At 42.1% G+C, this 13,642-nt stretch overlaps 1 protein-coding gene across 1 annotated transcript in view; it reads right to left on the bottom strand.

The window, feature by feature from the left end:
• Nucleotides 1-13,642, bottom strand: part of npr1b (natriuretic peptide receptor 1b) — a 92,010-nt gene that overhangs the window by 3,303 nt on the left and 75,065 nt on the right. Inside the window, exons 10-20 of the mRNA XM_070836028.1 lie at nucleotides 11,769-11,846; nucleotides 10,591-10,695; nucleotides 9,874-9,945; nucleotides 9,589-9,751; nucleotides 8,592-8,747; nucleotides 5,304-5,472; nucleotides 4,719-4,865; nucleotides 4,400-4,523; nucleotides 3,367-3,435; nucleotides 1,591-1,765; nucleotides 73-171 (exon numbers count right to left, since the gene is read on the bottom strand). Coding sequence (XP_070692129.1) covers nucleotides 73-171; nucleotides 1,591-1,765; nucleotides 3,367-3,435; nucleotides 4,400-4,523; nucleotides 4,719-4,865; nucleotides 5,304-5,472; nucleotides 8,592-8,747; nucleotides 9,589-9,751; nucleotides 9,874-9,945; nucleotides 10,591-10,695; nucleotides 11,769-11,846 — 1,357 coding nt within the window. The remainder of the gene's footprint in view (nucleotides 1-72; nucleotides 172-1,590; nucleotides 1,766-3,366; nucleotides 3,436-4,399; nucleotides 4,524-4,718; nucleotides 4,866-5,303; nucleotides 5,473-8,591; nucleotides 8,748-9,588; nucleotides 9,752-9,873; nucleotides 9,946-10,590; nucleotides 10,696-11,768; nucleotides 11,847-13,642) is intronic.

Raw genomic sequence — 13,642 nt, 5'->3', positions numbered from 1 at the left:
CAGGGCCCAGATTGAAAAAATACTTAAACTGAAGATTTAAATGTGTGTTTTGTAACGTTGTGTGGCTCTGACCTTCTCCGCTGGACTCCATGCGTGACGACGTGTTGACGGTGTCCCCGAACAGGCAGTAACGTGGCATCTTCAGACCCACCACGCCTGCACACACCGGACCTGCAACACACAGCAGCACCGGGTTCAAGCTCAAACTAGCTTTAGCTCTGCCTGTAGCTCTAGCTTTAGCTTTAGCTTTACCTTTGTGCTTTAACTCTACCTTTAGCTGTAGCTGTAGCATTAGCTCTGCCTTTAGCTTTAGCTTTAACTCTACCTTTGTGCTTTAACTCTACCTTTAGCTGTAGCTGTAGCATTAGCTCTGCCTTTAGCTTTAGCTTTAGCTCTACCTTTATGCTTTAACTCTACCTTTGTGCTTTAACTCTACCTTTAGCTGTAGCATTAGCTCTGCCTTTAGCTCTAGCTTTAGCTTTGTGCTTTAACTCTACCTTTAGCTGTAGCTGTAGCATTAGCTCTGCCTTTAGCTCTACCTTTGTGCTTTAACTCTACCTTTAGCTGTAGCATTAGCTCTGCCTGTAGCTCTAGCTTTAGCTTTGTGCTTTAACTCTACCTTTAGCTTTAGCTGTAGCATTAGCTCTACCTTTAGCTGTAGCATTAGCTCTGCCTTTAGCTGTAGCATTAGCTCTGCCTTTAGCTGTAGCATTAGCTCTGCCTTTAGCTGTAGCATTAGCTCTACCTTTAGCTGTAGCATTAGCTCTGCCTTTAGCTGTAGCATTAGCTCTGCCTTTAGCTGTAGCATTAGCTCTACCTTTAGCTCTAGCTTTGTGCTTTATTTGTGTTTTATTCTTTAAGAAATAAGCTACACAGAAAAAGAACCCATATCATTTCCTTCGTGCTTCAGCTGTGTTACGAGCTGCAGATTTAATGAAACTAGATTATTATTCATCATACAAACTGCACATCTTTATTAAACCAACTCTATTGATTTATTTAGCATTGATACACATTTATGGCTGCTGCTCACATTCTGCCTATCAGAAAGGCTTTTAAATGAAAACAATTTGTTCAGTCTGGCTTTGATGCAGCATTTTTATTGTAATAACTCATTTTACTGTTTATTATTTTTATTTTTTTAATTTTATTCTATTTTGTTTTATCTACATGCATATTACTTCGTTTACATTTTCCTGTAACCTATTTATGTTGTCGTATTTTTAACATTTTATTTATTTTTATTCTTTGTATTGTCTGTTATTGTTGTTTTATTTTTGACATCCATTATTTAATATTCTACATTTTTGTCATCATTTGTTTGTTTTTTTTTTTCTTTATAAGTAATGTCTGAGTGATAATTAACCCAATTAGCAATAATTAACTGTGTTAATGATCCCACACTTCCTTGGCCTCTTTTGTTCTAATCAAACATGTGACATATCGTCTTATTTTGTCTGTCTGCAGCTTGTTGTTGCTCACAAAGACGACGGAAACAGGAGTGATGATGACAAGGGTCAGTTCCTGATGATGGTCGTCATCCATAACTTTTGTTTTTAACTCTTCAGGAGCTTTCGATAGGTTTCTCACCGCTGTGTATTCCGATCCTCAGCTTCAGCTGCTGCTCTGCCCGGTGGCGGATCTTGAAGGTCCGCACGGCGTCCAGCAGGGCGAGGGCCATCCGGGCGATCTCTCTGCCGTGCAGCTTCCCGTTCCTCACCGGCAGCCCCGACACCACCATGTAGGCATCGCCGATGGTCTCCACCTGGGGGCGCCACAGGACCACAGAGAGCAGGTCACCATCTCCTTTCACAGTTCACACACATTCTTGGTGTGTTTCCTTATTTATTACTAAAAAAAATCAGTTTTTATCTCAGTTCTACTCTGCTGCTTCTTAAATATTTAAATACAATTAAAGGATAACTTCAGTATTTATAAACCTGGGCCCAATTTTTACATATCCTGGTGTCTGAGTGACTGGTAGGTAGTAAAAGTGTTGGAACTGGTCCAGTAGATCACCTCAGCCAGCAGCCACCAAACAGGCTGCAATGGCTGCAACGTGATCCTTTGGGACAACTGCACCTGATCACAGTAGGTCCACTAAAAGAGCTTGTTTGATCCACTGACAGGCTCAGAGTGTTATTCTAAGTGTGTGACAGCATCATGGAAAGGATCCCTACAGAGAGAGACCTGGAAGATCCTTTTGGTTTAACCACAAACAGCACACACACCAGACTACATTCACTAAAACAGGGATTTTAGAGAACAGGAAGTTGCTGATCTACTGCTGCTTTAATTGTGTAGTTTGTGTTTAGGGTTTTGTTCAGATCCAACAAAATATTTGTGTAACACACAATAGCACAAACAAACTAATTGATGGAGGCAGCAGACAGGGGTTTTAGCTCACAGGACACAGGAGCTGCTTCCTGTGTCCTGTTCTCTAAAATCTCTGTTTTAGTGAATGTAGTCTGGTGTGTGTGCAGAGAGCGATATAACGGCTGTTTGTGGTTAAACCAAAAGGATCTTCCAGGTCTCTCTCTGTAGGGATCCTTTCAATGATGCTGTCACACACTTAGAATAACACTCTACCCATATTTTTTCATATAATGTATCACGCTATTCAAAGCTACCAGACTCCATTGACAAAAGATGAAATTTTAACTTGGAGTTTCTGGTCTACCTCTGCACAAATTCATAAGTTTGTTTGTGTTATTGTGTTATATAAATATTGCGTTGGGTCTGAACTAACCCTTTATAACACCAAAGTCACACAATAACGCAAACAAACTAATAGAAGGAGAGAAAACAGCTCTTGTGTCCTGTGAGCTAAAATCCCTGTTTTATTGAATGGAGTCTGGTGTGTGTGCAGAGAGCGATATAGGGATCCTTTCCATGATGCTGTCACACACTTAGAATAACACTCTGAGCCTGTCAGTGGATCAAACAAGCTCTTTTAGTGGACCTACTGTGATCAGGTGCAGTTGTCCCAAAGGATCACGTTGCAGCCATTGCAGCCCGTTTGGTGGCTGCTGACTGAGGTGATCTACTGGACCAGTTCCAACACTTTTACTACCTACCAGTCACTCAGACAGCAGAATATGTACAAATTGGGCCTATTTGGAGTAAATGATCGGGGTGGAGGAGGTTGTTTGGGGGTTTATTTTATCACACACTGGTTTGTTTGTACTTCAGACGTTGATATTCTGTAGATGTGATGTTTACACCTGATGAAAAGCATTAAATAATGCATTCGGTCTAGTCTCCTGTAATATTAAAGATGTTTGAGTCTTATTAGAGCCGCAGCAGAACGTCCACTGGGAAATCAAACCTACAGAACAATAAAGGAGTTTGTGTTGATTTCGTCACCTTGTAAACATCAAAGTTATCGATGATGGCGTCGAAACAGGTGTAGAGGTCATTCAGCAGAGTCACCACCTGCAGAGGGAGTCAGAGCGACAGCATGAACAGCCAAATACTAACACTGACCTAAAGGGATAAAGAGGAGGATCAATACCGTCCTCATTATCGTAAGTCTGGGGGAGGCAGCTCTTCCCCCTTTGAGATCATTAACAGTGATTTGAGGCTGTAATGTTAGTGAACGTTAGCTACATACACAGGAACTGTAATTAGCCGCAGCCTTTGGCTACAGTTAGCAGACAGCTAACTATTAGCAACACTCAATAGAGCTGCTCATCTATGTACACATGCTAACAAACCACTGCAACACGTTAGCTGTAACTGTAGCGTTAGCCAGTTCATGATCATGTGACGCTCCATAATGGTGTCGGGGTCACAACCATGATCGGGATGATTGAAGCTGCAGACTTCATGTAATAAATGTGCCGACGTGGTTCGTTAGCTTGCGCCACAGGTGTAACGCTTACCATGAAAGCTAACGAACCAGTGCAACACGTTCAGATATTATGAATGATTGAAGCTGCTAACGTCGTTTTCCTGTGATTGTGATCCCGCCACCACCATTGGACGTTACATAAACATGAACTTGAATCAGCTGCAGCCGCGAGGCTTTGGCTAACCAGTTAGCAGGAGACTAAACCATCAGCGACACCTGCTTTCATGGCAGACGTTACACCCATGATGCAAGCTAACGAACCACGTCGGCACATTTATTACATGTGAAGTCAGCAGGGACCCCGACACAGTTATGGGATGTCACATGATCATGAACTTGACGTAGTCTTACGTAGGCTAACGTTACAGTTAGCAGGAGGCTAAACTGTTAGCATCACTCAACATAGCCGCTCACCACCTGCTTTCATGGTGACGAAGCAGAAGTCTGGTTTTCTTACAGTCCACCTGAACACGCACATGGCTGCTGTTCGCCAAGAAATAGTTCCAGCGCCTAACCACACCTGCTGTCTCAAACGGCAGCGCTCACCTCCATCGGCGTGCTCTCTGCGGAGATGGCGGTGAAACCCACGATGTCACTGAAGTAGATGGTGACCGAGTCGAAGGCTTCGGCCTGAACCGTCTCACCGCGCTTCAGCTGCTCCGCCACCGAGCTGAGGGGGGGGTAGATACCAAAGTACATGTAGTACTCACTGTGGTAGTATCTGGTACATGTAGTACTCACTGTGGTAGTATCTGGTACATGTAGTACTCACTGTGGTAGTATCTGGTACATGTAGTACTCACTGTGGTAGTATCTGGTACATGTAGTACTCACTGTGGTAGTATCTGGTACATGTAGTACTCACTGTGGTAGTATCTGGTACAGCAGGGCTTCGGCCTTGCGTTTCTCCTCGTGATAAGCCTGCGTTCGCTCCTCCACCAGCTCCTCCAGGTTGTTGGCGTACTGCTCCATACGGGACAGCAGGTTGTCCAGGATGTTGGTCCTCGACTCCCTTAACACACAACCAAAACGTGGATTCATCCGCCGCTGAATATAGTCCCCAACAAATGCACCGTTTACTCCGGTTTGTCTGGTAAAATGATTCGTTGGTCCAGGAAGTAGCCGTAGTGTCACACTCAAGACTCCATTGAAATAAACAGTGATTTCACCTCGCAGGACATGGGAGTTGATTGTCTAGTTGCAGTGACTGAGACATTTTACCACATTAATTTGGATCCAAATCAACCTTTTTAAACACCAAAGTCACACAATTACACAAACAAACTATCTGATTTACGAACCGGTAGACCAGCAACTCCTGTTGTCTGCGAGGTAAAATTACTGTTTTTGTGAATGGAGTCTGGTGGCTTGTAAGTGAGCATAGATGGATGCTAAAGCTTCAGTTCCACGTTGGAAATGGCTGAAAATATCCTAAATGTACTGAACTCACTTGTTCTGTTTGCGCAGCAGCAGGCGGATGTGGTTGAACTCGGGTCTCTCCGTGGGCTCCTCGGCCCAGCAGCGCTGCATCAGCTGACCCAGCTCGGGACTGTGGCTCTGGGGGTCGACGGTCGGTCTGAGGCAGGGCCACTCGCCCAGAATCACCCGGTCCACGATCTCTGCGGAGGGTCGGGGACAGTATTAAGACAGGTGAACGCTCCACACACGAAACTGTGTGGTTAAAACGAGAGGAAAAACAGCCGAATTGGAGGAAGATGAAGCTGCCAAAAGAAAAGATTTTAATTACCAACCAGTCAGAAATAACACCATCATGTGAAGTGCTCTAATTACCACAAAAACATAGAGAGAGAAACTTAGAGACTCAAAGTCCACTTAAGGATAAAACTGTATTTAATTATGGATATTTCCTAACGGCTGAACGGCTCGCTGCAGCGTAAAGTTCATTGGTTCATTTTTTCCAACTACAAAATGTTTTTTTGTCCTCACACAAACACTTTTTGAGTGCACTGTGGCCGTCTCAGAGTAGAGACCCACTGACTGAAACCTAAAGGTGATCACGTTGTTGTCTGTGTCCAGAAACAGAACCACAAACAGCCTGCAGCCAGCCTGACAGTGCTGTCTGTAAACACACCAGACTCCATTGACAAAAACAGCAATTTTACCTCGCAGAACACGGGAGTTCCTGGTCTACTGCTGCCTCGATCACTCAGTTTGTTTGTGTTATCTTGTGACTTGTGGTGATTTAAAAGGTTTGTTCAGATCCAACACAATATTTTTGGAACACACAATAACACAAACATACTAAGTGACCGAGGCAGCAGTAGACCAGGAACTCCTGTGTTCTGCAAGCTAAAATCCCTGTTTTGGTGAATGTAGTCTGGTGTGTGTACAGAGAGCGATATAACGACTGTTTGTGGTTAAACCAAAAGGATCTTCCAGGTCTCTCTCTGTAGGGATCCTTTTATCGTGACATTGTTTCCATAATGGTGCTATAAATGAAATTATCGATTATCTTTTGTATTGTGATGCCACAAGTGATGGTGGTTTAGAAGTACTTGTGATGTGCTGTAAAACTGCACTTGTTTTTTAACAACCAACAAGTGGTGGAGCAGGAAGATTTACTTGTCGTTTGTCAAGATTTACTTGCTTGTCATTTACGGATAACTTTTTTTTTTTTAATGACTGGTAGGTAGTAAAAGTGTTGGAACTGGTCCAGTAGATCACCTCAGCCAGCAGCCACCAAACGGGCTGCAATGGCTGCAACGTGATCCTTTGGGACAACTGCACCTGATCACAGTAGGTCCACTAAAAGAGCTTGTTTGATCCACTGACAGGCTCAGAGTGTTATTCTAAGTGTGTGACAGCATCATGGAAAGGATCCCTACAGAGAGAGACCTGGAAGATCCTTTTGGTTTAACCACAAACAGCACACACACCAGACTACATTCACTAAAACAGGGATTTTAGAGAACAGGACACAGGAGCTACTGGTTTGCTGCTGCCTCGATTCATCAGTTTGTTTGAGTTATTCTGCGACTTAGGTGTTTGAAAAAGTTAATTCAGTTCCAAACTAACATGTTAAAACACAAAAGACGCAGCAACTAGACCAGCAACTCCCATGGTCTGTGAGGTAAAAAAATACTGTTTTTGTGAATGGAGTCTGGTGTCTTTGAAGAGATAAACGTTCTATCTCCACATTAATGCTGAATTTTAAGTGAAATCAGAGAACTGTAAGGTGACACCTCAGCACTTGCGGCTCAAGTCCTGGAAAGTGTTTTTGGAAATGAACAAAGAAAAAAGAAAAGGCAGAAAATAACCCTTTCTTGATCTCTTTTCAGGCTCTCAGTCGTCCAGTGGTTCTCTCTTCTCCCTGATTGTCCTCCTCCTCCATCAGGGGGTAATTGCTGGTTTCAGTCCCGTCATGCTCCATCTCTAATTCCCCTCATTCAGACGCTGTCACGACTCAGACTAAATCCCTCCATCCATCCATCCATCCTCCGCTTTGTCCGCTGCCTCTCTTCCCACTTCCCTGATCGACGACTGAACACGGCTGAACTCGGGTCAATAACACATTCAGGGAGAGAACGGACCCACAGAGCACCATTAGCTTCCCTTTATAGAGGCGATCCAGGGGGTAAAAACACCAAAACGTCACCCGACAGCTCTCCGCCGAGGCTGCTGGTTATTCAGATAATTTCTTACTCTCTTATTGTTTTATTTGGCTCCTTACTTCACATTTCCTGAAACAATTGTTTTCCACTAATTTTACGTTTGTCTTCTCAATTAATGCTCAATTTGACTATTTCAGACTAATATTTTCTTAATACTTGATTCTGTTGTTCATTAGAGGATAACTTTGGTGTTTTTGGTATTAGAGTTCTGGTGTCTAAACGACAGGTGGGTACAAAAAATGTTGGAATTTGTCCTTTAGACGAGCTGCAACATGATCCTTTTGGGGAAATGGGGTCAGATCAAAGTAGATCCACTAAAAGAGCTCAAATTATAATCTGAAGTGTCCAGAAACAGAACCACAAACAGACGTTATATCGCTCTCTTTAAAGAAACCAGACTCCATTGACAAAAACAGTAATTTTACCTCACAGATCACAGGAGTTGCTGGTCTCCTGCTGCCGATCGATCTGTTAGTTTGTTTGTGTTATTGTGTGACTTTGGTGTTTTAAAAGGTTTCCTTTGGATCTAACACAATATTTGTGGAACACACAACGACACAAACAAACAAACCAATTGGAAAGCGGCAGACCAGCAGCTCCTGCGTTCTGCGAGGTAAAATTACTGTTTTTTTCAATGGAGTCTGGTGTGTTTGAAGAGAGCGATCTCACACTTTTTATCTAATCGCTCTGATCTCTTGTTTGTTCCTGGAGAGAAAGTTTTCAGTGGACCAGATGTGTTATCAGCATGCAAAAGTATTTCAGTATTTCAAACCACTTTTTCTTTTCTTTTTCTGCTGACTAGTTTAGGGTCATACAGGCTCAGCATGAAACAGACATATTTTATTATTATATTATTATTTTTTATTTATTCTAAATAGTTTATATTATGTTTTGTATTTTTCAGTATTTTTTGTGTTAGATTTATTACTATTACTATTTTATTCTTTATTATTTCATTTTGTATATCATGTTTTATATTTTTATTTATTACCAATATTTTATGTGTTATTTTATTTCATTTTTTGTATTATATTTCTTACTATTATTTAATTCTCGGGACAGTCGGAGGGAGAATTCAACCCATTCCTCTAAATACTGAGTCCCACCTTTCGGGCTGAGAGAGTCTCCCTCCAGGTAAAAGGCTCCCCGGCGCAGCGCCACCTCCTGGAGGATGATGCCGAAGCTGTAGACGTCTCCTTTCTGGGTTCCCTGCGGAGGAGGAGACTCCATCCTGAGCAGCTCTGGAGCCATCCACAACCTCTCTGCAGGGAGGCACAACACAGCTTGTATTCTCATAGTGAAGTTATTTAGGGGCATTTGTGCATTTAGAATTATTTTAATCAGGGTTGGATGATGATTGGATCAGGTACTGAACATAAAACTTCCTGTGGTACAAACCAAAACCTGAGCCTCAAAATGTCTGCCTGGACTTTTTTGCTTATTTTGCTACTTTATTTGTAGCTTCGTGTGAGGTCATCCCTATGTTCCCACAGCTCTATGTTCCCACAGCTCTGTGTTCCCACAACTTTATGTTCCCACAACTTCCCACAACATGGGGCCGTGGGAACATAAAGTTGTGGGAACATTTGTCTGTAGGAACATAAAGCTGTGGGAACATAGAGCTGTAGGAACATAAAGCTGTGGGAACATAAAGTTGTGGGAACATTTGTCTGTAGGAACATAAAGTTGTGGGAACATAAAGCTGTAGGAACATAAAGTTGTGGGAACATTTGTCTGTAGGAACATAGAGCTGTGGGAACATTTGTCTGTAGGAATATAAAGCTGTGGGAACATAGAGCTGTAGGAACATAAAGCTGTTGGAACATAAAGTTGTGGGAACATAAAGCTGTAGGAACATAAAGTTGTGGGAACATTTGTCTGTAGGAACATAGAGCTGTAGGAACATAAAGCTGTGGGAACATTTGTCTGTAGGAACATAAAGCTGTGGGAACATAGACACGCTCCCTCCCGTCACTGCGTCCATTGAAAATGAAAGGAAAAGCTACCAGAGCACTAACGTTGGGAACAAACGCTGGATCAGGGCCCAAATTAAAAAGTCGCTCCGAGAAGCTGCAGAAAAAAAGCGTAACCAGAAAAACTCACGGGCGTAGTAGGAATGAGCGTCTTTTCCGGAGTCGCAGTCAGACCGAAAGCTGGACAAACCGTAGTCTGTGATCTTCAGGACGAAGCGGTTGTCGACGACACAGTTGGACGACTTGAGTTTGCCGTGAGAGACGATGACGCTGTTGTGGAGGAAGACCATGCCCTGCAGAGACAGAGAGAACAGGACTGAGCCACTGGAGGTAGAAGGAATACTCGTACTGGTAAACGGGTAGAAGAGCGCGAGAACACGTGGAGGAAAAAAATCTTGAATAAAAAGAACTGAACCTTGACGATGTCGTTGATGAGAGAATATTTAAACATCCAGTCCAGAGTGATGCTGTCGTTCTCCAAGATGTCCTGAAGACAGAATACCGACGGTTAGTGGAGATCTCTGCTACGCCTAACCAGAACCTAGCCTAACCATAACCTTGTCTAATCATAGCCTAACCTACCTATAACCAAACCATAATCTAACTGTAACCTAACCATAATCTAACTATAACCTAACCATAATCTAACTATAACCAAACCATAATCTAACTGCAACCTAACCGCAACCCAACTATAGCATAACCTAGCCCTAACCCAACCTTATCCTAACCATAACTTTACCTAAACCTAACCATAACATAGCCATAACCTAGTCTAACAATACCATAACCTAAATCTAACTATAACCTAACCATAATCTAACTATAGCCAAACTGCAACCCAACTATAGCATAACCTAGCCCTAACATGACCAAACGTACTCATAACCTTACCTAAACCCAACCTTATCCTAACCTAACCATAGCCTAACAGTAACCTACCTATAACCAAACCATAATCTAACGATCAATCAATCGATCAATCAAACATGTCTCGGCGGACACGTCCACTCATATACAGTCTTTGGTGGAGCCGTCAGTGAGACGGGTTTTTATAAAGTTTGCACCAAAAATCTCCATAGTCTGAGAGATTAGCCGCAGACAGACAGACAGGTAAAGGTGAGCGGCGTACCTGCAGACTCCCTCTGGGGCAGTACTCAGTGATGATGCAGGCGTTGGGGGGGTCGATGCATGCGCCGATAAATCTGGTCAGGTGTTCGTTCTGAACGTCTCTCATCTGCACAAACACAAAAGATCCAGAATGACAGTTCGTCCGTTAATAACCCTTTAACTCCGAGTGTGTCGTCAGCGACACGCAAGCGCACTTTGGATTTTACCGTAATCCCGTCAACGGTTTCTGAAAGCTGAGCCGTTGCTCTTTATGGCGTCATTACGGTGATTTCACTCGCGCCTCATCCTGGAAGTTTTCAAATTTCTACTTTAACTTGCAAAATCTGTTATTCGTGCTCAGTTCCCACTAAAACCCTAAAATCAAATTCCGTTTTTGTGTTTTTCCTCGTTTTAAACTGTTTACACTCTTATAACAGGCGGTAAATCGTAAATAACTGCCGGATATTGAAAGTTTGAGGTTTTCTGGAAAAAAGGGCAAAAGCGTTTTCTGACCCTTTTAGAGTCAAACTAAGCAAAAAAGTCCAGGCGGACATTTTGAAAGGGTTAAAACTCAAATGACACCAGGACCAGTTTCCTGGGTACGAAAGCAAAATAATACAATAGTCTGAATATTAAACATTAAAAGAGTAGAAAACACTTTGTTAGTCATTAAAAGTATTTATATATCTACTATATTTCTATAGATCTAGACGGTGGTCAGCTGGATTAACCCTTTAGGGCTCCAGGGGTAAAAATGGGTTTCTGTTATTTTGGGTTTCCAGTTTTTTACGTCAGGGATGACAAACAGTCGTCTTTATTACGCGGCTTTGTACTAAAGAACCGGGAATAACAGTGCCGTTATTGACCAATCAGAATCAAGCATCCAACAAAGCCGTGTGATGATTCATAATTCTTCTTAATCTGCTGCTCGTTTTTTTAAATCAGTCGTTTAATAGTTTGGCTTCTAAGATATTAAAACAGGAGAAATTATCCAAAACGAAAAAATATTCAATATATTATAATGCAAAACCAAGAAAAGCAGCAAATCCTCACATTTGAGAGCCTGGATTAATACATTTGTTTGGATTTTTTGTGCAAATATATTCTTTAATTATTTATACTTTTTTCAACATTTCTTACCGTCTGACCGTTCTATATAATCAGCTCTGTCCTGAAGTGAAGTGATGATGAGACACTCACGTGCTTCAGTTCAAACAGGACCTTCCTGTTCAGCTCGATGCGTTTCTTGTTGGTGTATTTAATCGCCGCGATGTTTCCCTGGAAGAACACGAGACTGATCAGTGGGCAGCAACACACTGAACGTCAAGAAGTTATAAATTATATGTTTTTCTTCTTCTGGTGACGTCGTTTCTCGGAGGACCTTCTTCTTCTTCATGTCCCTAAAATGTGTCCGACCTCAGCTAGAAGGTTCCAGAAGTCAGTGAAGCAGAATGAGTGAGAAAAGACTTCAGACTGGAGAAACATGGAGGAAATACAGGAACCAGAAAGATTTCCCCAGAGCCTCCACCGGTGGTTCTGCTTACTGTCCTCACTGTGGCTCCAAAAAAAACAAGATGGCGGCGCCCATGAAGCCAAACTCGAGGCTTCAGAGCAGCGATGACTGTGCCGCTGATTGATTTTTTGTTAGCATGCAGTTGTGCTAATACTAATTAGTGCTGCTTAGCTGATCATTCTACAGTTTGTTTTATTTGGATCAAATTCTAATAGATTTTCTTTGATTTGTTTACTTTAATTATTAAATACTTAGTTGCCTAACTGGTATTTTGTTTTGTTGCAAGTCGGGGAACACTGTGGGGACCTGACGCTACATAGGTAGGCAGGTATTGGACCAGCATGCACCTGGGTGAGCTTGTGGGGTTTTTCTATGTCAGATTTTTTGATTTTTTTTTGGCTTTTCCTCATAAATATATTTCTCTAACACCCACACTTCTCCCCCCGGTATAAATAAAGTACTTCTGATCCGGGATAAAGGCTTACTCCAGTCAGAAAGAGGTTGTTTTTCCTTGAATATAAAGAGGACGATGAAGAAGACCACAAGAGATGTTTGTAAAGCCTCCAGATAAAAACGTGGTCAATTATCACTTTTTGTGTTGTTTATTTCTAAACCAAACCTTTCCAAACCCTTTCTAAAATCCAGGAAAAGCAACAAATTATTATTTTTATTAATCTGCTGCTTGTTTTCTAAACCAATCGATGAATAGTTTGGTTTCTAAAACATGAAAAAACTGAAAAATGTTCCTCACATTATCCTCCAGCTCATCTGATGTCTGAGAAATTATCCAAAACAAAAAAATATTCAACATATTATAATGCAAAACCAAGAAAAGCAGCAAATTCTCACATTTGAGAGCCTGGATTGATAAACTTTTTGGATTTTTTGCATATTAAAGGATTTAAACATCAGCCAATTAGCGATTTGTCACTGCAGATCTACTGTGTAGCAAATATATTCTTTGATTATTCATACTTTTTTCAACATTTTTGCTGGAGAAATGTCACCTCGAGCCAATCACAGGCGAGAGGCATGATGGGATTAACACTGCAGCACATATCATACGATCATATAACCTAAAACACACACACAACAGTCGGATCTCTTCCTTGTTGCTGAGGTAACCAGGCTTAATGAAACAGTTCACTTAATGTTTCCCCGTGTGACATTTGGGTCCACGAATAGACTCGGCGGCTGAAAACTGTTTATTTTACAGGCGGAAACGGTTTGAGATGCTTCCTGCCGCTAATGGGCCATTTCCTTCACTGGCGGCGAACACGTCTTTAAGTGGAAAAACAGCTCCAGACCTCAGAAACGTGGAGGGCATCACTTCCTGTGTCGCAGGAAAGAGCTCTTAGGCGGCGCGAGTGCCTTCGAACGAGCAAAGAAAAATAAAGAGGATTTGAGGAACTGGATCAATCAATCAATCAATCAATTGGTTAAATCTAAGCTGGGAAGAAAAGAGAAAGAGAGCACATTACTCTGGTTTTAATGGGCTTTAGGAGGAGAGTTTATTTTTAAATCTTTTCATGGTCTCCGACCTGCTGACCCAACGCCTGTA

The sequence above is a fragment of the Pempheris klunzingeri genome, chromosome 8 (assembly GCF_042242105.1).
Source record: "Pempheris klunzingeri isolate RE-2024b chromosome 8, fPemKlu1.hap1, whole genome shotgun sequence".
Taxonomy (NCBI): Eukaryota; Metazoa; Chordata; class Actinopteri; order Acropomatiformes; family Pempheridae; genus Pempheris; species Pempheris klunzingeri.
The sequence above is the reverse complement of the archived record's forward strand: the minus strand, read 5'-3'. Positions and strand labels throughout refer to the sequence as shown.